Genomic DNA, 24,070 nt, shown 5'->3' with positions numbered 1-24,070 from the left:
GTGAGTCTAACAATACTGATCAACATCTTGTGAAACCCATGATTTCACAAATTTTCTCAGCTAAAGCCTTGTCATTGAGTTGCAATGAACGGGCTTCTATCTATCTTAAAGAAGGAAGAAATAATGTGCATTGATGTAGCACCTTTCATGACAGGAGGGCATCCCAAACTGCTTTACAGCCAATTGATTACTTTTGAAGTGATGGTATACTGTTGCAATGTAAGAAATGCACAGCACTTGTGAACAAAAAGATCAAACATCGATACCAAAAAGATCAGCTATGTTGTGTTTTACTGTGATGGCAGAAGGATCTACATTGTGCAGGTCACCAGGGAGAAACTTCCTGCTCCTCTTCGAAATCATACTGTGGAATTTTTTTTACAGTCACCTCGAGACTGCAGGCTGGACTGTGACCTTAATCTTCACTCACATTCCCTCACGTCTGGATAGGGTGGGACCTTTTACACGCTGGAGCGTAGGAGGTTGAGCAGTGAGTTTATAGAGGTTTATAAAATAATGGGGGGCAGCGATAAGGTGAATGACAGACGTCTCTCTTTTCTGTAGGGTGGAGGATTTCAAGACGAGGGGATATATTTTATGGTTAGTGGAGAAAGATTCAAAAAAGACATGCAGAGTGTGGTTCGAATGTGGAATGAACATCCAGAGGAAATGCTGGATGTGGGTACAGTTAGAATGCTTAAAAGACATTTGGATAAATATATGAATAAAAATGTTTAGAAGGATATGGGCCAGGTGCAGGCAGGTGGGACTAGTTTAGTTTGGGGACATGGTCAGCATGGGCTGGGTGGACAGAAAGGTCTGTTTTTGTGTTGTATGACTACAATCCTACATCTCTGAGTCCACAAATGTGTGGCTTAAAGGCATGAACACTGATCACTGAGTTCATGGCTAACTTGCTGCGTTAGTAAACAGCTTTCTTTGTAGAAACCCAAAGGATAGCACAATAGCAGGAGCTGGTGTTATTTACCACAAGAAACCAATAGTAAGCTAACTTGCTGTTGTTGGTAACATATCCAAGCAACCTATCCAAACTCTATCAGTTTCCTTATTAGCCAATACTCCCTGAAATGCTTTAGAAATAGAATGAAGTGAATTGAACCAGAAAAAAAAGTGATAACTGAGCTAATCCTGTACCTTCTGATCATCTCTGAATAAGAAAGGAGATGGAAGTAGTGAAATGATACATTCCTACTCCTTCAGTTAAAATACTCGCCCACACCTACAAGCGGTGTTAAGAAAACACCTGATTGTTTCCAAATACATGATACGCAAGTTTCAGGCTTGAACCGGAAATGGGATGTGTTGTGTTGCTGACAGCAGTCTGGTCTGGATTTTGGAAACGGTATTTATGTACTCAAGCTGCACCGAGTGTCAATCCTGGGAAAACTATGGAAATACTTTTGTTCCTGGGTGTAGTTGTAGCGAGCGCAGTCTCGGGTCTGGCTGGACACTACCAGGGGTGAGGAAATTCTCTGGGTGTGCTGTGAAATTGACGGAGGCTGGAAGATCTACCAAGTCTGACATTTTTTTTTATTTATTCTTGAAAGGGATAAAGTGCTTCGCCTGATTCCGGAAACTGACCAGCACCTGCAATTTCTCAGGAACGTGTCCCACACTAGGAAGGTATGATTTCACTTTGCTTAATTCACAAGCTCCTCTTTAATTAAAGCTAAGCTAATTGTGGTGTTATTATGCCCACAGGTTGATATTTGGCAACCACATTCGATTGACTTGGTGACCACAGACAGGAGTGTGGATTTCAGGGTGGGTGCTAATTGGACCTCAGATGTCCAGGCTGAACTGGAGAAGATTGGATTGCAATATGAGTTAGTTTCTGATCCTGTATTAACTTTCTACTGATCGTTATAATAGTCTCATTGTACTTTGTTAAAAAAAAAGTGATACTCCCGGTATATTCCATTTCACAGGATTTTAACTGAGAACTTGCAGACCTTGATTGAGAACCAGTTTGACCGAATAAGGACCCGATCATTTAGCTACGATTATGAAAGTTATCATAACTGGGATCAGGTAAAAACTAAATTGTCTGTTGTTGTTCTTTACAGTGTGCTGTGAGACCTTTGCCAGTCATAAGATTAAGGTAGGAAGAGGCCATTCAGTTTTGATATGTTTTCTCACTTAATTCTGAATTATATTTCTCTTTGGCTGCCTCTGTGCCAGTCACAATACCCAGTTTACCCTCATGTACCTGCTCTAATTGTTCAGCAGAAGGAGTTAAATGAGTGTGTGAGCCTGTAGTACTGTGACGTATTAATATAACTTTCATTCCTGACAGTTACAGCTCATTGTAAATATTCACAATGGTGAGAAGGAGACAGAGGATGCAATTGAGGCTAGCCTTTGACAGGGTCTTCCATAGTGCTGGAAGAGCACAGCAGTTCAGGCAGCATCCAACGAGCAGTGGATGCTGCCTGAACTGCTGTGCTCTTCCAACACCACTGATCCAGAATCTGGTTTCCAGCATCTGCAGTCATTGTTTTTACCAGGGTCTTCCATAGTGCTTACTAAACTTCCTTTCGATTTGTTGTATTCCAAAACCATTCCGACGTTATGTTCTTACTAATAACAACATAAAACAACCACTTGATGAAGGAACAGCGCTCTGAAAGCTAGTGCTTCCAAATAAACCTGCTGGGCTATATCCTGGTGTTATGTGACTTTTAAATAAATAATGGAGAGAGAGAGAGAGAGATTGGAAGATATAAGAGCTTTTCACGATCTTAGAGCTTTATGTATATATTGGGCGGTGCAGATGTTGTCACAATATCTGAAGTATTGTAGCCAATTTATACATAGCAGGTTCTCACAAACACCACATAATAAATGACCATATCATCTGTTTACTTTTTGTTCGTGGAGAAGTGTTAGCCACAGCAATGGGATAACTCTCCTGCTCAAAGAATACCTTGGCATGTTTTATATCCAACAGTGAGGGTAGAAATGGCTCACCCAAAAGTTAGTACTTCTCCCAGTAGGGTTCTCCCTCTGTGCTGCCTTGGAATATCAGTCTGACTGAATGATTTCATCTTTGGTGGAAAATTTGAACCTGAACCTTCTGACTCTGAAATGTGTTACAATTTGGACTTTGGAAAGCAAAATGCAAGCTGTATAGTTGAATATGACACCCATATTGTGGGGAATAGTCAATATGGACAAGGGCAGTAACAAACCACACGATGAAATCAACAAACTTGCAGGCTGAGCAATAACTGGCAAATGAAATAAGTGTTTGGTAGTTTATTTTTGTTGAGGGGAAATGAGAGTCACATATTACAAGTTTAGATGAGGTAAAGGCACCAAAGGACCTCAATGTCTTTTAAGCATCCTAACTGTACCCACATCCAGCATTTCCTCTGGACGTTCATTCCACATTCGAACCACACTCTGCGTAAAAGAAATGCTCCCCATGCCTTTTTTGAATCTTTCTCCACTTATCATAAAAATATGTCCCCTCGTCTTGAAATCCTCCACCCTACAGAAAAAGAGAGACGCCTGTCATTCACCTTATCGCTGCCCTCAAAGGACCTCAAAGTGCAGGTAAGCCATCACTAAACATTGTGTCACCTTGTGTTAGCAAGGTCAGGAGAAATGAAACCAATAAATCCATTGCTGGAGGAATGAAGTTCAATAATAACAAAGTTATGCTAAACTTATATTGAATCTCGATTTGAACACAGTTTTGTAACCAGCAATGCACACAATAGTCTGAATGGAAACAGGGACACCAGAAAGGATGCAGAGAAGATTTACAAGCTTGATCCCAGAAATGGCTGGCTACAGAAAGAATTGTTAGGCTGGGTCTCTTTTATATTGAAATAAGAAGGCTGAGGTGTAAGGGTCTTTAAAATGATGGGAGGTTCTGATCCAGTTGCTGCAGAGAGAAGGTTTCCTCATCTGAGAAAGAGTATAATTAAAGATTATTAATGTATAATAATCACTAAGCAATCCAATATCAAATTCAGAAAACCATCCTTATACAAGATTTGGAGATGCTGGTATTGGACTGGGGTGTACAAAGTTAAAAATCACACAATTATTAAAGTTCACTTGAGAATATAACTTTAAGAAAGTTCTGTGATTTACAAAAGAAAGAACTGAAACCAACATGGTCATTCTAAAAGATGAGAGACTTAACAAACAATCCAGGTCTGTTTCAATGTATAATTTCAGTTACATCACACTGTAAACTTTTGCTATAAATTCAGTGTCTTACCACCTTATACTCCACAACTACCTAATGAAGGAACAGTGTTCCGATAGATAGTGCTTCCAAATAAGCCTGTTAGACTATAATCTGGTGTTGTGTGATTTTTAACTTTATCCAAAGAATAGTGAGAATGTGGAACTCAATACAACAGGGGGTGATTGAAGTTAACAGTGTAGACACATTTAAAAGCAAGCTAGACAAGTATTTGAAGGAGAAGACATTATGGACCAGGTCAAACTCCCTCAAAATATTCAGAAGATAATCTAAACTCTAACATTTTCTTATTTTAAAGATGTGTAAAGTGTTGCATCCCAGATGCAAGTCATTTGGTCAAATTATTGGATTTAAAGCAAAATACGCTTTATTCATCCACAAGAGTTAAAATACAACAAAAGAAAGAAGGAATTGGAATAATGTAACTCTGTTGGAAAACTTAACAGAATAATAGGTAAAATAACTACTGCTAATTAACTGTTCCAATATCGTAGCATCCCATGAACACATCCTTGGCAAAAGGCAAATTCAGAAACAGATTGTCTCACAGGCAACTCCAGCTGCCCAAGAGGAAGAACAAAATCAAGAGAAATTTCTGAAAGAGTGTAGCAGCCGGGAGAGATTTATTGCAGTTTCGAACCCTGCCGAGACCCCAGCAACACCTGCGGCTACTGAAAAACTAAAAATCTTGGTTCTGTGGGAGCTTGACCACACCCAGCCAGGCTGCTTCTATTGTTCCAATTTTTTTTTAAAAAAAAACCAAGGCATCTCAAGCTATTTTCTCTAGTGGCTCTAGCAGATTGCTCAGAACCTTTTCCTTAAAACCTCTATTCAAAAGAAAAAGAAATGACAAAATAACCTCTTAAAGCCATAGTATCCTCACAATAAAAATAAATGGTTCCAATGTTAGACATAAATGGAGAAATAATGGGACAGATTCACCTAGAGTATTAACATCAAGATGGGCAGGAGAGGCTAAATGGTCTGTTTCTATGCTGTACATCCAGTGTAATCATGAATATGCAAAACACCAGAGTTTTCTGGGAGGATGTGGGTTTGGAAGAGATTTTCGAATTGGATAATGGTATGAAATAGGTACAGGAGTAATGGACTTTATAAATGCATCTTCCTTTAACAAGACATTCTTATGTAAAGTAATAATAAAAATAAGTTCCAGAGTATCTCAAATTTTTTAATCATTTGCAGATTGAATCCTGGATTGCTACCATTGCCAATAAAAATCCAAACCTAATTTCTCGGGTTAAAATTGGACAGAGTTATGAGGGACGAGATATCTCTCTCCTCCGGGTAAGATCGTGTTTCACTATTGGTGTGACAGTCTGGGATTTCTCTGCCCCAGCCTGCTGTTGCATGTTAGTGTTGTGTTGCAAAAGCTCGATCGAGTTTAGGGTTGAACTGATAAAGAAGTTTATAGTCTGTTGATGTCTACTAATATATCGTTCAAGGTTGGCAAGAGAACAGGTTCTCCGAAACCCGCCATCTTCATGGACTGTGGGATCCATGCCAGGGAATGGATCTCCCCAGCATTTTGCCAATGGTTTGTGAAAGAGGTTCGTAGCACAAACTGAAAACACTTGTAGCATTTACTTACACAGCGATTGAGAAACAGGTCGAATGCAGTATTCAATAAAAATGGTACATGTACTCTACAGGCTATTAGAACGTATGGAACAGATTCTCTCCTGAACTGTCTTCTTAATGAGTTGGATTTCCTGGTTATTCCTGTACTCAATGTAGATGGCTATGTCTATTCTTGGACTGAGGTAAGGATCAAATGGATTGCATGGAGTATTTTGGAGATAATATTTCCAACAATCTGGGATTACTTTTCTCTTGTTTCATTTCTGTTTATCAAGTTGTATCCCAAAGAATCTCTTGCAATGGTCTCTTCTTTCTGCTACAGTGTTGCTTATCAAGTCCACCCAGGACTTGGTCAGTCCCAATTTCTAATCTATGTACTAATTCTCAGTCAGCAAATCCACCTGAAAGAATTACATATGGATAATGACTCAGTTTCTCTACCCCCCCCCCCAACCCCGGCCATTATCGGGGGGTGAATGCGACTGTTGTAGAGTCGGGTATTTATCAGTCCTTGACCAGACTTCCAACCCCAATTCTTCCCGGTCAACACTACCGACATCCACCTGCATAATGTTCCCTGATCTCTTCTTGCTTATGATATGGAGGTGCTGGTGTTGGACTGGGTTGGACGAGGTCAAAAATCACATGACACCAGTGCTCCGAAAGCTAGTGTTTTCAAATACAGTTGGACTATAACCTGGCGTCACGTGATTTTTGACTTTGTCTTCTTACTTAAATTGCAAAAACATTCATGGTTATCAAAACCTTTAATGACCTTATTGAAAGTCTTCTATTCTTGCACATGTACAGCTCAAAAGGAGGCCCCGATGAAGCATAGAAACAAAACACAATAGGAGCAGGCCATTCAGCCTTTTGATCCCTTTGAGCCCACTTAGCCTTTGATTATGATCATAGCTGATTATCTATAGCATGCTCCTCCTTTTCCCCAAATCCATTGCCAATAGCCCCAAATCCAATATCCAATTCCTTGAATTCATTCAGTGTTTTGTACACTGAGACCTAAACCCATTTTCTCACCCCTCGTCCTTGTAATTTTCATCCATGCAACTACAACTTGCTAGGACATCACAACCTAAACTCACTAATATACTTCACAGGAGTTTTGTCAGAGAAGAAGTTGACCACAAACCTCGCTCAGAGCTATCAGGACAAGTGACCAAAAGCATGGCCAAAGAGGCAAGATTTAAGGAACATCTTAAGGGAAGAATGGAGGATAAAAAAGTGTATTTAGGGTAGAAATTCTAGAGATTGTCCCACATTTATCCAGAGATAGGTTGGTAAACGGTGCCAAGTAACATGCCAAGAAGGCAAAACAATGTTTGCTGTACCATTCACTTATAAGATCATTAAATCCCTACAGTGTGGAAACAGGCCATTTAGTTCATTGAATCCACACTGATTCACTGAATAACAGTCATGATTTGGAGATGCCGGTGTTGGACTGGGGTGTACAAAGTTAAAAATCACACAACACCAGGTTATAGTCCAACAGGTTTAACTGGAAGCACACTAGCTTTTGGAGCATCGCTTCTTCATCAGGTGATAGTGGAGGGCTCGATCGTAACACAGAATTTATAGCAAAAATTTACATTGTGTTGTAACTGAAATAATACATTGAAAAATTGATTGTCTGTTAGAATACTGTGATACTTTCACTTCTTTCATGTATAAGTCCCAAAACCCTTCTTTAAAAATGTTGCATTTTTGGGTTAGCTATTAACAGTGGTGATAGCTAGACAATATGTTGAAGGTGTTGGTCCCCTGTGTTCTCAGGAATAGATGCTGCCTAACCTGCTGTGCTTTGACCAGCAACACATTTGCAGCTGTGATCTCCAGCATCTGCAGACCTCATTTTTTACCCCTGTGTTCTCTGTCTATGTCATGATGTTTAGATTGATTCTAGTCTAAAAAGTGATTAGATTAGATTTTAAGATTAGAATCAACCTAAACATCATGGCATAGACAGAGAACATAGGGGGCTAACACCTTCCATAGACAGAGAACATAGGGGGCTAACACCTTCAACATATTGTCTAGCTATCACCATTGTTAACAGCTAACCCAAGAATGCAACTTTTTTAAAAAAAGTTTTTGGGACTTATACATGAAAGAAGTGAAAGTATCACAGTATTCTAAGAGACAATCAATTTTTCAATGTATTATTTTAGTTACATCACACTGTAAATTTTTGCTATAAATTCTGTTACACATGAAAGAAGTGAAACCATCATGGTATTCTAACAGATGAAAGGCTTAACAGACAATCAATTCTTCAATGTATAACTTCAATTACATCACACTGTAAATTTTTGCTATAAATTCTGTGTGTTAGGATTGAGCCCTCCACTATCACCTGACAAAGGAGCAACGCTCTGAAAGCTAGTGTGCTTCCAATTAAACCTGTTGGACTATAACCTGGTATTGTGTGATTTTTAACTGAAAAACAGGACACCCATTCCTTGCCCTATCACCCGTAACCCTGCATATTCCACAGCTAACCCACCTACCCTGTACATCCCAGGACACTATGGGCAATTTAGCATGACCAATTCACCTAACCTGCACACCTTCGGACTGTGGGACAAAACCAGATCACCCAAAGGAAACCAATGCAAAAACAGGGAGAACGTGCAAACTCCACGAGACAGTCGCCTGAGGCTGAAATCCAACCTGGTCCAACTTCTGGATACTGTGCTGGATTAAGATGTCAGTACACCATTTACTTTATTCTGCTCTGTCTAATGATAACAAGAGGGTGAGGGTTTTCTCTATCTCTGCACCTGATCACCATGTCCATCAATAGGATCGACTTTGGAGGAAGACAAGATCCAGGAATTTTAACTCTGCCTGTGTGGGAACCGATCCAAACAGAAACTTCAATGCTCAATGGTGTGGTAAGTCCCCACATTTTAATAAACCATCTTTTGTATGTAATGATGTGTTCTCAGATTTAGAGTTTTGTGCTTATTTAAACTAGTGAGACCCCCTGTGGAAGAATTAAAGTAATTTAAACATTACCTCCCACTCCCACAGTGCTGGTACCAAAGGCCCCAATGAATTGTTGAATCTGGACAAGAGTTGATCCCAAATTTCCAGTTATCCTTATGATACTGCATGCAATATGCTTTAAAAGAACTTTAGTACAGTTAGAGCCTGAGGAGCTTGATGAACGTAAGAACATCAGAACTCGGAGCAGGAGTTGGCCATCTGGCCTTTCAAACCTGCTCCGCCATTCAATAAGATCATGGCTGATCTTTGTGTGGACTCAGCTCTACTTATCCGCATTTTCACCATATCCCTTATTTCCTTTATTTTTCAAAAAAGTATCTATCTTAGCTTTAAAAACGATTTCTGAAGTAATGTCAACTACTCCCCTGAACAGGGAATTTCATAGATTAACAACCCTCTGGATGAAGAAGTTCCTTCTCAGTTCAGTCCTAAATCTGCTCCCTCTAATCTTGAGGCTATGCCCTTTTGTCCTAGTTTCACCGACCATTGAAAACATCCTATCTATTTCTAATCTATTGATTCCCTTCATAATTTTATATGTTTCTATATGAATCCACCCCTCATTCTTCTGACTTCCAATGAATATAATCCCAGTCTACTCAGTCTCTCCTCATAAGCAAACCTCCTCAGCTCCAGAAACAACCTAGTGAACCTCCTCTGCACCCCCTGTAGTGTCAGTGCATCTTTTCTTAAGTAAGGAGACCAAAACTGCACGCCGTACTCCAGGTATGGCCTCACTAGTATCCTGTACAGCTGTAACATTACCTCTCTGCTTTTAAACTCAACCATTTTAGCAATCAAGGACAGAATTCCATTTACCTTCCTAATTACTTCTTGTACCTGCAGACCAACCTTCTGTGTTTCGTACACAAGGACACCCAAGACCCTCTGCATAGCAGCATGCTGCATCTTCTTACCATTCAAGTGATAATCCTTTTTACTGTTACTCCTACCAAAATGGATGACTTCTCATTTATTTACATTGTACTCCATCTGCCAGACCTTTGCCCACTCACTTAAACTATCTGGGTTCCTCTGCAAAGTTTCACAATCCCCTGCACACTTTCCTCTGCCACTCATCTTAGTGCCATCAGCAAATGTTGACATTGTACACGTAGTCTCCAATTCCAAATCATCTATATAAATTGTAAATAATTGCAGTTGCAACACTGATCCCTGAGGCACACCACTAGTCACTGGTTGCCAGGCAGAATAGTACTTATTTATCCCCATCCTTTGCTTCCTGTCAGTTGACCAATCCACTATCTATGCTAATACTCTATCCCTAACACCATGCATTTTTATCTTATGTAGTAGCCTCATGTGCGGCACCTTGCCAAAGGCCTTTTGGAAATCTAGGTACACCACATCCACTGGGTCCCCATTGTCCACCTTGCTTGAAATGTCTTCATAGATCTCCAAAGGATTTGTGAAGCATGATCTGCTCTCCGTGAACCCATGCTGTGTCTGTACAATGGGACAATTTCTTTTGCGATGCCCTATTTCTTCCTTGTTAATAGACTCAAGCATCTTCTCCACTACAGAGGTTAAGCTCACTGGTCTATAATTCCCCATCTTTTGTCTATTTCCCTTTTTAAACAGTGGTGTCACATTTGCTACTTTCCAATCTGCTGAGACTGCCCCAGAGTTCAGCAAATTTTGGAAAATTACCACCAGTCCATCTCCCATTTCGCCTGCCATCTCATTTAGTACCCTGGGATGCATTCCGTCAGAGCCATGAAGGCTGTCTTTCCCTCCATCTGGAACATTCTGAGCCAACCTCAACACTGCCCTAGACCGGCTGTTTGTGTTGTGGTGGTGCCTGAGAGCTATGAGCTAAATGGTGCCCTGGAGTTGAATGAGCTGGATATCCATATTCTCCATCCCCTTGACACAAGCATCAAGTGAGGACAATAGACAATAGACAATAGGTGCAGGAGTAGGCCATTCAGCCCTTCGAGCCTGCACCACCATTCAATATGATCATGGCTGATCATTCCTAATTAGTATCCTCTTCCTGCCTTATCTCCATAACCCTTGATTCCACTATCTTTGAGAGCTCTATCCAACTCTTTCTTAAATGAATCCAGAGTCTGAGCCTCCACTGCCCTCTGGGGCAGAGCATTCCACACAGCCACCACTCTCTAGGTGAAGAAGTTTCTCCTCATCTCTGTCCTAAATAGTCTACCCCATATTTTTAAGCTGTGTCCTCTGGTTCAGCACTCGCCCCTCAGCGGAAACATGTTTCCTGCCTCCGGAGTGTCCAATCCTTTCATAATCTTATATGTCTCAATCAGATCCCCTCAGTCTTCTAAACTCAAGGGTATACAAGCCCAGTTGTTTTAATCTTTCAGTGTAAGGTAATCCCGCCAGTCCAGGAATTGACCTCGTGAACCTACGCTGCATTCCCTCAATAACCAGAATGTCTTTCCTCAAATTTGGAGACCAGAACTGCACACAGTACTCCAGGTGTGGTCTCACCAGGGCCCTGCACAGCTGCAGAAGCACCTCTTTGCTTCTATATTCAATTCCTCTTGTTATGAAGGCCAGCATGCTATTAGCCTTCTTCACTACTTGCTGTACTTGCATGCTTGGAGTGGTGATGAGGAAACCTGTAGATGTGTGGGATGAAGCTGGATGAGTTGGCTCTTTATTGATGACTTGGGGAAGAGGTAGATAATATTAAATGTAAAAGATGACAATTGTAACTGTCTCCGATCTGCTTGACCTACAGCCAACGGATCCTCAAATAATCCATGTTCTGATGTCTACTGTGGGCCATTTGTAGAATCTGAAAAGGAAGTCAAGGCAGTTGCAACCTTCATCCGTAACCACAGTTCAATCATCAAGGCTTACCTCACAATTCATTCGTACTCACAGAAATTATTGTTCCCATATTCCTACACCTATTCATTGGCATATAACCACAATGAGCTGGTAGGTAATTGCTTCTTAGAAAAGAACTCATAATTTATTAAAGCTATTTAACTGATAATTACATAAAGGGAATTGACATCGTGGTAGTGTCACTAGACTAGTAATGCAGAACCCCAGGTTAATGTTCTAGGGTCAACAGTTTGAATCCCACCATAGCAGGTGGTGAAAGTTGAATTCAATAAACATCTAGAAAAACAATTGTTAGGTTTATCAAATTGATTCTTGGGATAGAAGGACTGATATATGAGGAGAGACTGAGTCAGTTCGCCATAATTTAGAAGTATATGGGGGGATGGGGAGGTCTCATAAAAACCTATAAAACTCCAACAGGATGTAACAGGTTAGATGCAAGAAGGATGTTCTCAATGGTGGGAGAACTCAGAACCATAGGGCCATAGCTTGAGGGTAATGTTCTGAAAAGGAACACTCGACCCCAAACGTTAGCTCTGATCGCTCTCCACAGATGTTGCCAGACGTACTCTTCCAGCAGTTTCTGTTGTAAACATTTTAGGACTGAAATGAGGAAACATTTCTTCACCCAGAGAGTGGCGAACCTGTGGAATATTGACCTTGCCCACAGTATGTGGGTGAAGTCAAAAGACTGTGTTTTCAAGAAGGAGTTAGAGGTCACCAAAAGGGCCAAGTGATATGGTGGAGGGTGAGGTTAGGGCATTGAGCTCAGTGATTATCTATGACCAGACTGAATGGTGGTGTAGGCTTGAGGGGCTGAATGGCCTACTCCTGCTCCTGTCTCCTGTCTTTCAATGTTGGTTTCTTGGTCCTCAAGTCACAACTGTGCTGGTTGGATAGACTTTGAAGTATCCAATTACAATGCTGTAGCCACTGCTTCATTTATTATCTTACATTAGTCAGAAAATACTGATTTTTGTGCATGACTTAGAATCATCCTGCATATAAGGAGGCCATTCAGCCTATCATAACTTCTGCTTGCTTTCTGTTAGAGGTACAAACTATACTCACTCCTCTGTTCTTTCCCCAGAGCTGTGCATGGTGTTCCTTGTGAATCATATGTCCAAAGTGCTTTTTAAGTTTACTCTTAAATTAGCTTCCACCACCCATTTTCATAATGTGTTCCAGACCATTCAATATGCTGATGGCTGAATCTCCATTTCAATTCTTTCTCTCCATGTCCCTTGATGTCTTTAAAATTTGTCAATCTCTTTTTTTTACTCAGCAACCTGGCTTCCACAGTATTCTGTGATGAATTTCTCACTTCACCACTCTCTTGATGAAGAAATATGGGATAACTGCACAGACGCTGGTATCCTGTCACCAAGTCACCTTCTATTTACACATGCATTGTACGTGATACTGACCCAGCTAGCTCAAAGCTGGCTCCCAGAGTTAGCAGAACCCCTGACTCTCCTGTTTATTTATTTTTTTTAATAAGACACACTGACTGTGGTCCAGGCAGTTCAGAAGTCAGTCTCCTCCTCTCCCTAACACACAAAAATGGAGAGTCTTTCACGCACTGATCCAGCTCTCAGAGTGATCAGAACCTCAGACATGCCTTTCTTTTCCCCTTTATTTTCCCCCACACGACTGCCAGTAAGAAATCATTCACAGGAAGAGAGAGTCACTGGCTGGACCAGCACTTATTGTCCATCCCTAATTGCCCAGAGGGTAGTTAAGAGTCAACCACATTGCTGTGGGTCTGGAGTCACATGCGGGTCAACAGTTCTTCCCAAAAGGTCATTAATGAACCAGATGGGGCTTTCCCCCAACAATCAACAGTGAATTCATGGTCACCATTAGACTCTTAATTCCAGATATTCACTAAATTCAAATTCCACCATCTGCCATGGTAGAATTTGAACCTAGTCCCCAGAGCATTAGGATTAATAGTCCAGTGATAATACCACTGGGCTATCACTTCCATGAGTGTAGTAGCATTTAACTGAATCTCTTCTGCACACTCTCTCATTAAAGTTTTGCTAATGCATTTATTCCCTCTGTGAAACCTAGGTTCCTGAACATCTTTTTAAGCACGTTTTGAATAAAGCTGCCCTGCAGCCTTCACCAACTTGTGCAGAAATATCTTCCAGTCTCTCTGTTGCTGCACCCCCTCTCAGCCTTGTACAATTAACCAAGATCGAGGTAATTGTGGTCAGAGGTTAGAAAGGAGAGTTCTAAATTCCAAACAGCAAGTTAGCAAGGCTTGAACAGTCCAGCTGAAAATGTGTTGCTGGTTAAAGCACAGCAGGTTAGGCAGCATCCAAGGAACAGGAAATTCATCAGGCTTATGCCCGAAACGTTGAATTTCCTATTCCTTGGATGCTGCCTAACCTGCTGTGCTTTAACCAGCAACACATTTTCAGCTGTGATCTCCAGCATCTGCAGACCTCATTTTTTACTTGAACAGTCCAGCTCCATCTTTGGATGAATAATTCATACTGGCTTTCCTCATTTTTACTTCTGAAAGGTATCACTTCACACTTTGGCATGTGATATGTTAAGTTTAACATAGCAATTTGCCAGCACTGAATTATACAAAGACTATGTTCCAGTGTACGCTTAATGTGGAGAAACTGAGGAATATATTCGATGATAACGCGTGTATGGAATGAGCTATCAGAGGAAGTGATGGAGGCTGGTACAATTAGAGCATTTAAAAGGCATCTGCATGGGTATATGAATAGGAATCGTTCAGAGGGATATGGGCCAAGCACTGGCAAATGGGGCTAAATTAGTCTAGGATATTTGGTCAGCATGGACAGGTTGGATGGAAGGGTCTGCTTCTGTGTTGTATGACTGTATGATTCTATGACATTGCACCATTTGACTTTCGGACAGTTTGGTGATGAACAGCCATGCTTATTGCAATTTCAAAGCAGGGTCTTCCTCTGCAGAGTCTTGCATAATGATATTTGTCATATTTAACAACCACGTTTCATACTCGGTGTATCTATTTTCAGGCTAACCTCGCTCAGAATGCAGTCTTGGCTTTGCAGAGTCTTTATGGAACTCAGTATACCTTTGGTTCTGGATCAAACTCACTGTGTAAGCATCTTTTTGTTTAAATAATTCTTGGTAACGATTCATGATGTTTAACAGATGTTGCTAGTTTTTTGTGACCTCCATCTCCAACCCTAAGCTAGGTGTTGGTGCAGGACTGTGTTGATTGAATTCTACAAAACCATTTTGAAAACATAGTAGCTACTTATATACTGCTCTTTAAACCTAAGTTTCTGATTGCTTTGCTGCACTTGCTACAATACTAAATATATCTTTAATTTAAGTAAAGGCATGCTGTAGGATAATGTGCTCACATCTGTAGAAGCGGGTTATAAGATGTTTATTCAATTTTCCTTTTATTTCATCCCTCATTTCTAGGGTCATTTAAATAGGATAATGCTCCTGCAATATCTCTGCATTAAAAAGGCAGAAGTTACGTGACACCAGGTGATAGTCCAACAGGTTTCTTTGAAATCGCAAGCTATTGGAGCGTTGCCCCCTGCCGAAGGGGATCCCCACCAAAAGCTGAGGTTTCAAATAAACCTGTTGGACCATAACCTGGTGTCATGTGACGTCTGACCTTGTCCACCATCCCCCCACCCCGGTACCTCCACATCATCTGCATTAAAAGTTACAGCATTTTAGCTAATTGCGTGTATCAGTAGTCGACTCGCCAGCATTAAGGGCATTTTAATGGTCATTGGATAAACATATGGGCAATAATGGAATAGTGTAGGTTAGATGGGCTTTAGATTGGTTTCACAGCACAACATCAAGGGTCGAAGGGCCTGTACTAAGCTGTAATGTTCTACAGAGAGGGTATGGAGTAGAATAGATTCCCTACAGTATGGAAACAGGCCCTTCAGCCCAACCAGTCCACACCAACCCTCCGAAGAGTAACCCACCCAGACCCATTTCCTTCTGACTAATAGACCTAACACTACGGGCAATTTAGCATGGCCAATTCACCTGACCCGCACATCTTTGGACTGTGGGAGGAAACCGGAACTCCTGGAGGAAACTCACACAGACACGGGGAGAATGCACAAACTCCACACAGACAGTCGCCCGAGGCTGGAATCAAACCTGGGACCCTGGCGCTGTGAGGCAGCAGTGCTAACCACTGTGCCGTCCTAATGCTAACACCCATACACACCAGAAGATCTGATCTCATCAGGCCAATTAATTTTGAGAGATCTCGCTCTTGATTATGTTACGACTGAACAGAATGTGGCTGTAGAATTTCCTCCTGTGTCACCATTATTTCCACAACATGAGTGGCATCATGCAACAAACAAGCAATGATTACTTGGTCATTACAAATGCCTGTGACTTGCTGCCATTGAAATCAACTCAAAGTGACCAAAAGAGAAGGTCTTTAATCTGAAAAAGAAGAGAACGTGACTTGAAGTGCAAGCAATGGTACTGTCACACAAAGAGCAACCTCCTTGTTTGACATTTGACAGTGATCTGTTTGCCCACTCTCTGCAACGGTACATGCCATTGGAAGAGAGAGACGCAAGGCAGGAATGAAAGAAAATTACAAACTAAAATGGAATTTGGGTCAAAAGGAGTGTTTGGAATGAGCTACTAATGTGGTGGTGGCAGTGAGTACAATTTCGTCATTTAAGAAACATTTAGACAGGTACGTGGACGGGATAGGCATGGAGGGATATGGACCAAATGCAGGCAGATGGGACTAGCTTAATTGGGAAATAGTTGGAATGGGCAAGTTAGGCTGAAGGACCATTTTCAGTGCTGTAGCCCTCTATGACTACATGACAAAGACTTTAATTGGTTCTCCAATGAGGAAAACAGACTCTGAACCCGAGGCATTTCCAGCAGGCCACCTCACACATCAGAAAGGAGTTGCTTTAAGGCCTTTGGAAAAGACCTTGTCAGATCTTTACCCTAACAGCTTAAGGCTCTCTGATGCACACTGCGGCCCGTGAAAGTCTAGATGGATGTCTCCTTGTTTTGCAGCCTGGCACTGAACAACAGGATCTTTATTTCACTTGTAAGCATCACATAAACATCTTTCAGAAAACAACACAATAAAGAACAGCTGAGTAACACCAGACTCAAAATACATATCTATTCTGTGCTAGAATGGTGTGATTTCCTTTTTTGAGTGCTGGGTTTTGATGCTTCCCCCTTGCTTTTCACTGGGCTGTGGCTAGGAGCTGGGTTTGATGTTAGCCTGGATGTCACAAGAGTCCGAATATCACAGGGACCTTTGCACAGTGCCACTGTGGCGTTCTGAGGTGCTGGTGCCTCTTGATAGGATGGCTACTGTCATTATCAGGAGGGGAGCCTTCAGAGGCAGGCGGTCATTGCTGATATGAGGAACATTTGTTCTGACTCGCTGCAGCTGAGCTGATTCCTGTTGGTTTCCAATTTATCTGCTGTCCTGCTCTGGCAGTGCCTGGCAGGGGCCATTGACAACGCAAGTGCTTGCAAGTCTAAAATTATACCCAGGAACCCTTGATTGAGAGGCTGAAGTAGCTCTGTACATCAAGCCAATGTCTCAATGGAGGATGCCACATGTAGCAAAGCAATGGAAATAGCAATGCTCATAGAAACATAGAAATCAGGAGCAAGAGTAGTCCATTCAGCCCTTTGAGCCTGCTTCTCCATTCAATATGATCTTATCTGTTTATCCAACTCTGTGCCCTTTTCCCACTTTCTCCCCATACCCTTTGATCCCTTTAGTTCTAAGAATGATATCAGACTCCTTCTTCATGAAAACATTCAGTATTTTGGCCTCAGTCTCTCCCTGTGACTGATTTTCACATACTCACCACTCTCTGGGTGAAGAAGGTATTGGCCGGTGGCTGTCTCCACTGTCTATTCCAGCAGGAGCACTCTGTTTGGGAGCGCCGCTTGATCTCCGGCCTCTTCCAATTGGATGGCCGACGTTGGCCTGATGGATGACTCCGGAGGCTCATTGTCAGCTGGGGGCTTAGCAGATTCCTGGCCTCCCCCAATTGCTCCGAGACATGGAGCCCTGGAATGTCACCCCCTTTAACTCTGACCCTGCTGTGTAGGGCTGCACTCAGTTCATAGATTCGTGCAGTGTACAAAACACCCTCGGGCCCATTGAGTCTGCACTTACACAACCACTACTAATGGTGCGCTAATTTCTTGCATTTGTCCCATATCCTTGAATGTTACGACATTTGAAGTGGTCATCCAATTTTTTTTTTCAAGGTTGCAATGTGTCTGGCCTCCAGTACCATCCTGGGCAGTGCATTCCAGATTCCCACCACCCATTGAGTGAATAAGTGTTTTTCCAAATTCCCTCTGAATCTTCTTCCCCTCACACTAAAACTGTGCCCCCTCGTGACTGGGCCCCCAACCAAGGGGGAAACAGCTGCTCTCTATTCACCCTGACCATACCCCTCATAACCTTACACACCTCAATCATGTTCCCTCTCCGCCTTCCCTGCTTTCAAGAAAAACAGTCCAAGCCCATCCAGTCTCAGCTGTGTCTAACCAAGGTGAACACTGAATGTATTTAAGGCACACCATCCCCAAAGGGAGACTCGATATGGGTATTGACGGAGTTAGAAAAGCTGGGTGACCACAGCTGGAGAAACAGGGAAGGAGGGTTACAAGTTTCAAATGTAACATGAGCAGCACAGCTTTGATATTTAAATACTTCCTCCACCTTGAAAGCCGCAGCTGAACATGAAGGCTGCAGCTTGATTAATTTCATTGCTTTGCGAAAGCGTCAACTAGATGTGAAAGCACAGTAAAGTGCCGGTTACATTTGCTCATAACCCACTGAAAGTACCTGTACATGCAGACTGTGAGATTTTCCAGTCTCCCTTTATTAAAATTCATTCTCAGATATGGGTATTGCTGGCTAGGCCAGCATTTATTGCCCAGAGGGCATTTGTGAGGCAACCCCATTGCTGTGGGTCTGGAGTCACATGTAGGCCAGACCAGGTAAGGATGACAGTTTCCTTCCCCAAAGGACATTAATGAATTAGATAGGTTTTCCTGACGATCAGCAATGGTCATCATTAATTCCAAATTTTTTATTGAGTTTCGTTTCCACTCTCACCTATTGCCGGATTCAAATTGAGAACATGACCCAGGTCTTTGAGTAATGGCCTACTGATAATACTACAAGGCCATCCACACCCCTGCCAACATCCCATTACACTGTCCTTCCAGCTTTGATGATTCATAAATTTAAAGTTATTGCAACATCATTGCTCATGTCTTAATCCAACAAATTGGGCAGCATGGTGGCTCAGTGGTTAGCACTGCCGCCTCACAGTGCCAGGGATCGGGTTCGATTCCTGTCTTGAGTGACTGCCTGCATGGAGTTGCACCTTCTCTGCGTGGGTTTCCTCCCTCAGTCCAAAGGCATGCAGGTTAGGGTGGCTAGACCATGCCAAATTGCCCATAGTGTTCAGGGAGGTGTAGCTTATGTGGATTAGCCATGGGAAATTCAGAATTACTGGTAGAGGGGAGGGCCTGCCTGGGATGCTCTTTGACGGGTTGGCATGGACTCAGTGGTCTACTTTCACAATGTAGCTCTTCTATGAAGTCCCTCTCTCAGTGACTGACCTACCCCTATTCCTGCTGTCCCAATATTGTTGTGTTCAATTGGTCTTAGCTCCCCCAGGATCAGACTATGCAGCAAAGCTTGGTTGTGAATCCACTTTATCAGGACTAAGTCAGGATGAGTTTATTAAGTTATTAAGCAAAGATGGCTTCATTGATTTTTCATAAATTTTTTTCACGCTTCTGGCGGTTCAGATGACTGGGCCAATGACTTTGGCATCAAGTACTCGTTCACCTTTGAACTCCGTGATGGGCAAACTGGGACACTGATTTAGTTTATTTCTGATGTCAGGATTTGGGTGATGGAGTATGAACTAATGGTTTCTCTCACAGCTTAGATCTTTGAGCTTTTCTTCCTCTTCCTCCCTCATTCTCTTATATTCAGTTTCTCCCTCCCTATGTTTTAGTTTCTGGATTTTTTTTGATCTCTGCCCATGAAGAAGGCCAACCCTGGGTGTCCTTTATTCTACCTGTTATCCAAGCATCCCCTCCCTCATACCAAATCTCTTCAACCCCCATGAAAGTCATTTTCCTGGGGTTGGGGGAGTCCAGAACTACAGGGCGTAGGTTTAGGGTGAGAGGGGAAAGATGTAAAAGAGAACTAAAGGGCAACTTTTTCACGCAGAGGATGGGGCATGTGTGGACTGGGCTGCCAGAGGAAGTGGTGGAGGCTGCTACAATTGCAACATTTAAAAGGCATCTAGGTGGGCATATGAACAGGAAGGGTTTGGAGGGATATGGGCTGGGAGCTGGCAGGTGGGACTAGATTGGATTGGGATATCTGGTCGGCATGGATGAGTTGGACCGAAGGGTCTGGTTCCATGCTGTCCATCTCTATGACTCTAAGTGAGGATACTGTCCCTGATTAACCAGGAATTGTCTGTGTGACTGTTGCTATGCTTAGATATTTATATCAGTTCTTTGTATCGCTACCTTTTAATGGTTTGCTTATCTAGTAAAGGGAGGATTGCAGTAATCAACAGATATCCTTCATGGGGAATAACATAATTACCTTCTTTTTGAAAGGGAAACTGGATAAGTACATAGTGGTGAAAGGGATAGCAGGAGATGCAAATAAACTTTAGAGTTAGATTGGCGGGGGGAAGGCTCTGGTGGATCATCAATGCCACCATAAATTAGTTGGGCTGAGTGGCCTAGTATTGTGTAAATTCTACATAATGCAACATGAAAAAAAACTGATGGAACACAGGGTCCTTCATGATGTTGAAATTTATTTACAAATACTCTACTGATTGCCTTCTCCTCTTCAAATCTTAAAGCCCCCTTTCCAGATGGGAAAACCATTAAATTTGTCAAATGATATATACTGATCCAATCTATCCTATAAACCTTTAAACTGGGGCACCAGTTTGACCAGTTTCTTTGGAGGTTCTGTGCTGTTATTTGCCCTCTGGTATAATACATGGAGCAGTATGGCACTCAACACCTCCTGTGTGATTCCCAAAGTCCTGACCAATGGGTATCAAGGGTTGGGGTGGGTTACTTAATCTCAGGTGCTACAGTTATGTGACACATCTTTTTTTAAAAAATGGCTTCATTGATTTTTCATAAATTTTTTTCACAATAGATCTCGCTTCTGGCGGTTCTGATGACTGGGCCTATGACCTTGGCATCAAGTACTCGTTCACCTTTGAACTCCGTGATACTGGCAAATATGGCTTCCTGTTGCCTGAATCTCAGATCAGACCAACCTGTGAAGAAACCATGCTGGCTATCAACTACATCGCCAATTACGTTCTAAACCATCTGTATTGATGCGTAGACTGAATGATGTCTATTGGCCGACTTTAAAGTTTAAGGTTTAGAGTTGAAATCTTTGTTGCAGGTGGAAGCATTCAAACTATTAAAAAAAAAATGAAAGCACACAAAATGCGTCTAAAAGATAGAGCAGGAACATTCTAAATAAGATGATTGACAGGCTAAACGTGGGGTGATGTTCCTAATGACTGGGGAGTCCAGAACTGGGGTTCATAGTCGAAGGATACAGAGTGGGCCATTTAGGGTTAAGATGAGTAGAAACCTCTTCACCCTGAGTGTAGTGCGGCAAGATGTTGTCACAACGTTTTTGAGGTGGAACAGAGGAGATACAGGTAAGCATGGGTGGAAACCTAACCTAGCGGCGGTACCTACAATATCCTGTCCAGTTAGTAGTTACAATGGAATCTACACCAAGAATCATGGGACCTGTATCATAGTTTCCTATGAACCCCGTGTTCCCTTTCACCTCCAATACCCTTTGACTCCCTTGTTCATCAGTAAGTGCTGTTCTATGAATGTAGGCTTCTGCATGTTACTGAGGATATGAAAATATAGAAACTAGGAACTGGAGAAGGCCATTCAGCCCTGCCCAGCCATTCACTAAATCATGGTCTGATTTTAACCTCAATTCTACATTTCTGTGTATCTCTGACAATCTTTTACCTTTTTTGATCATCAAGAATCTACCTGCCTGAAAAATAAACTCAGCACTGCTCTGCCATTCAGTATGACAATGGCTGACCATCAGGGCCCTGTTCCTGCTTTCACCCCCATACCCGTTGACCCCTTTAACCCTAAGGCCAATATCTAACTCCTTATAGAAAGCATTTCAGGGTTTTGGCTTCAATCATTTTCTGTGGCTTAGAACTTCACAGGTTCTCCGCTCTGGGTGAAGGCATTTCTCAGTTCAGTCCTAAGAGCCCCACTCTTTAATCCTTAGACTCTGACCCCTTGGTTCAGGACTCTGTGGTTAATAAGAACATCCTTTTGCATTTACCTTGTCTAGTCCTACTAGAATTTTATAGCTTTCCATGAGATTTCCCCACATTTTTCTAAACTCCAGCTGATATAGTCCTAACTGATACAGTCTGTCTTCAGAGGCATGCACCCTGGTATAGTCCTCTGCCTGCCTCGGCAATCTCTGGAGTTCTTTTAATGCCCAAAATGGGTTTTGCAAAGGGTTGTTGCTCCCTCTCATGTCAGTGTTCTGATTGACTATTCCAATGGAAAAGTTTGATTGGCTGATACAAGGTTTGTGGGTTGTTGGTGATGCTGGCTGGGCAAGAGAGAGAAAATGGGATGGGGGAGTGACTTAAACAGAGTGAGAAAGGTAGGAGAGTGTGTGTGTGTGTGTGTGTGTGTGTGTGTGTGTGTGTGTGTGTGTGTGTGTGTGTGCGCGCGCGTGAGAGAGAGAAAGAGATTGGAAAAGGGGGAGAGTGAGAGGGGCAGATTGGAAAAGGGGGTAAGTGAGATAGCAGAGTGGAAAGTGGAGGAGCATGAGACAGTGAGAGGTGATGAAGGAAAGTGAGTGGTCAGAATGAATCAAACTGAAGTGACTACCTGTGTAATTTGTATACAATCGCAGTGAAAGTGAAGGTTTTTAAATATTGGGCTTGGTCTTTGGTTAGGTTTGTTGAAATATCTTCAAAGGTGGAAGAAGTTGATTAGGTAATGTTGGAGTTCAACCTGGTCATCAATGGATTTGAGTTTTTGTTGTAATGATTGGTTAGGGTTGCATTAAAGAAAGTTGAAAGGAACCAGAGATGACCTCAGTCTGCGATGGAGTTCAGGAATCACAGAGCACCCAGACTGATACTGAGGGCTATATTCTCCATGGAAAACTGGCCTTAAAACTCTGTAACATTGCGGCTGTCCCAATGACACTGCTGAAAATCTCATTCACATCGTTATTACTTCCAGATACATCTATTCAAATGCTCTACTTTGTGTTTTGTTATTAGTTTTTATTTGTAAGAGATAGAACATAGAACAATACAGCGCAGAACAGCCCTTTGGCCCTTGATGTTGCACCGACCTGAGAACTATTCTCAGCTTGTCCCCCTACACTATCCCAAAATCATCCATGTGCTCATCTAAGGATTGTTTAAATCACTCTAATGTAGCTGAGTTGACTACATTAGCAGGTAGGGCATTCCAAGCCCTTACCACTCTCTGTGTAAAAAACCTACCTCTGACATCTGTCTTAAATCTATCACCCCTCAATTTGTAGTTATGCCCCCTCATACAAGCTGACCTCATCATCCTAGGAGAAAGACTTTCACTGTCTACTCTATCTAATCCTCCGATCATCTTGTATATCTCTATCAGATCCCCTCTTAGCCTTCTTCTTTCCAATGAGAACAGACCCAAGTCTTCAGCCTTTCCTCATAAGACCTTCCCTCCAAACCAGGCAATATCCTGGTAAATCTCCTCTGCACCTTTTCCAATGCTTCCACATCCTTCCCGTAATATGGTGACCAGAACTGTACATCCAAATGTGGCCACACCAGTGTTTTGTATAGTTGCAACATGATACTGCGTCTCTGAAACTCCATCCCTCCACGAATGAAACCTAACACACCATATGCCTTCTTAACAGCACAATCAACCTGGGTGGCAACTTTCAGGGATCTAGGCACATGGACACCAAGATCCCTTTGCACATTCACACTACCAAGAATCTTTCCATTGACCCAGTACTCTGCCTTCCTGTTATTCTTCCCAAAGTGCATCACCTCACATTTAGCTGCATTGAACTCCATTTGCCACCTCTCAGCCCAATTCTGCAGTTTATCCAAGTCCCCCTGCAACCTGTAACATTCTTCCAAACTGTCCACTACTCCACTGACTTTAGTATTGTCTGCAAATTTACTAATCCATCCACCCATGCCTGCATCTAAGTCATTTATAAAAATGACAAACAGC

At 42.2% G+C, this 24,070-nt stretch overlaps 1 protein-coding gene across 2 annotated transcripts; it reads left to right on the top strand.

The window, feature by feature from the left end:
• Positions 1-1,324: 1,324 nt before the first annotated feature.
• LOC132821423 (carboxypeptidase B-like) lies at positions 1,325-23,280 on the top strand. 2 transcript variants are annotated; one of them, XM_060834007.1, is made up of 11 exons: positions 1,325-1,480; positions 1,569-1,644; positions 1,723-1,847; positions 1,950-2,052; positions 5,450-5,551; positions 5,710-5,814; positions 5,917-6,027; positions 8,670-8,760; positions 11,610-11,812; positions 14,749-14,833; positions 20,955-23,251. In XM_060834007.1, exons 1-11 carry the CDS (start codon positions 1,410-1,412, stop codon positions 21,140-21,142), a joined length of 1,260 nt encoding a protein of 419 aa, XP_060689990.1. In that variant the 5' UTR covers positions 1,325-1,409; the 3' UTR covers positions 21,143-23,251. The 2 variants fall into 2 exon arrangements, with proteins under 2 accessions (XP_060689990.1, XP_060689991.1); XM_060834008.1 differs by lacking the exons at positions 1,325-1,480; positions 1,569-1,644; positions 1,950-2,052 and adding an exon at positions 2,088-2,122 and having other exon boundaries at positions 1,774-1,847; positions 20,955-23,280.
• The last annotated feature ends 790 nt before the right edge of the window (positions 23,281-24,070 follow it).

Source organism: Hemiscyllium ocellatum, chromosome 13 (genome assembly GCF_020745735.1).
Source record: "Hemiscyllium ocellatum isolate sHemOce1 chromosome 13, sHemOce1.pat.X.cur, whole genome shotgun sequence".
Classification (NCBI taxonomy): Eukaryota; Metazoa; Chordata; class Chondrichthyes; order Orectolobiformes; family Hemiscylliidae; genus Hemiscyllium; species Hemiscyllium ocellatum.
The sequence above is the reverse complement of the archived record's forward strand: the minus strand, read 5'-3'. Positions and strand labels throughout refer to the sequence as shown.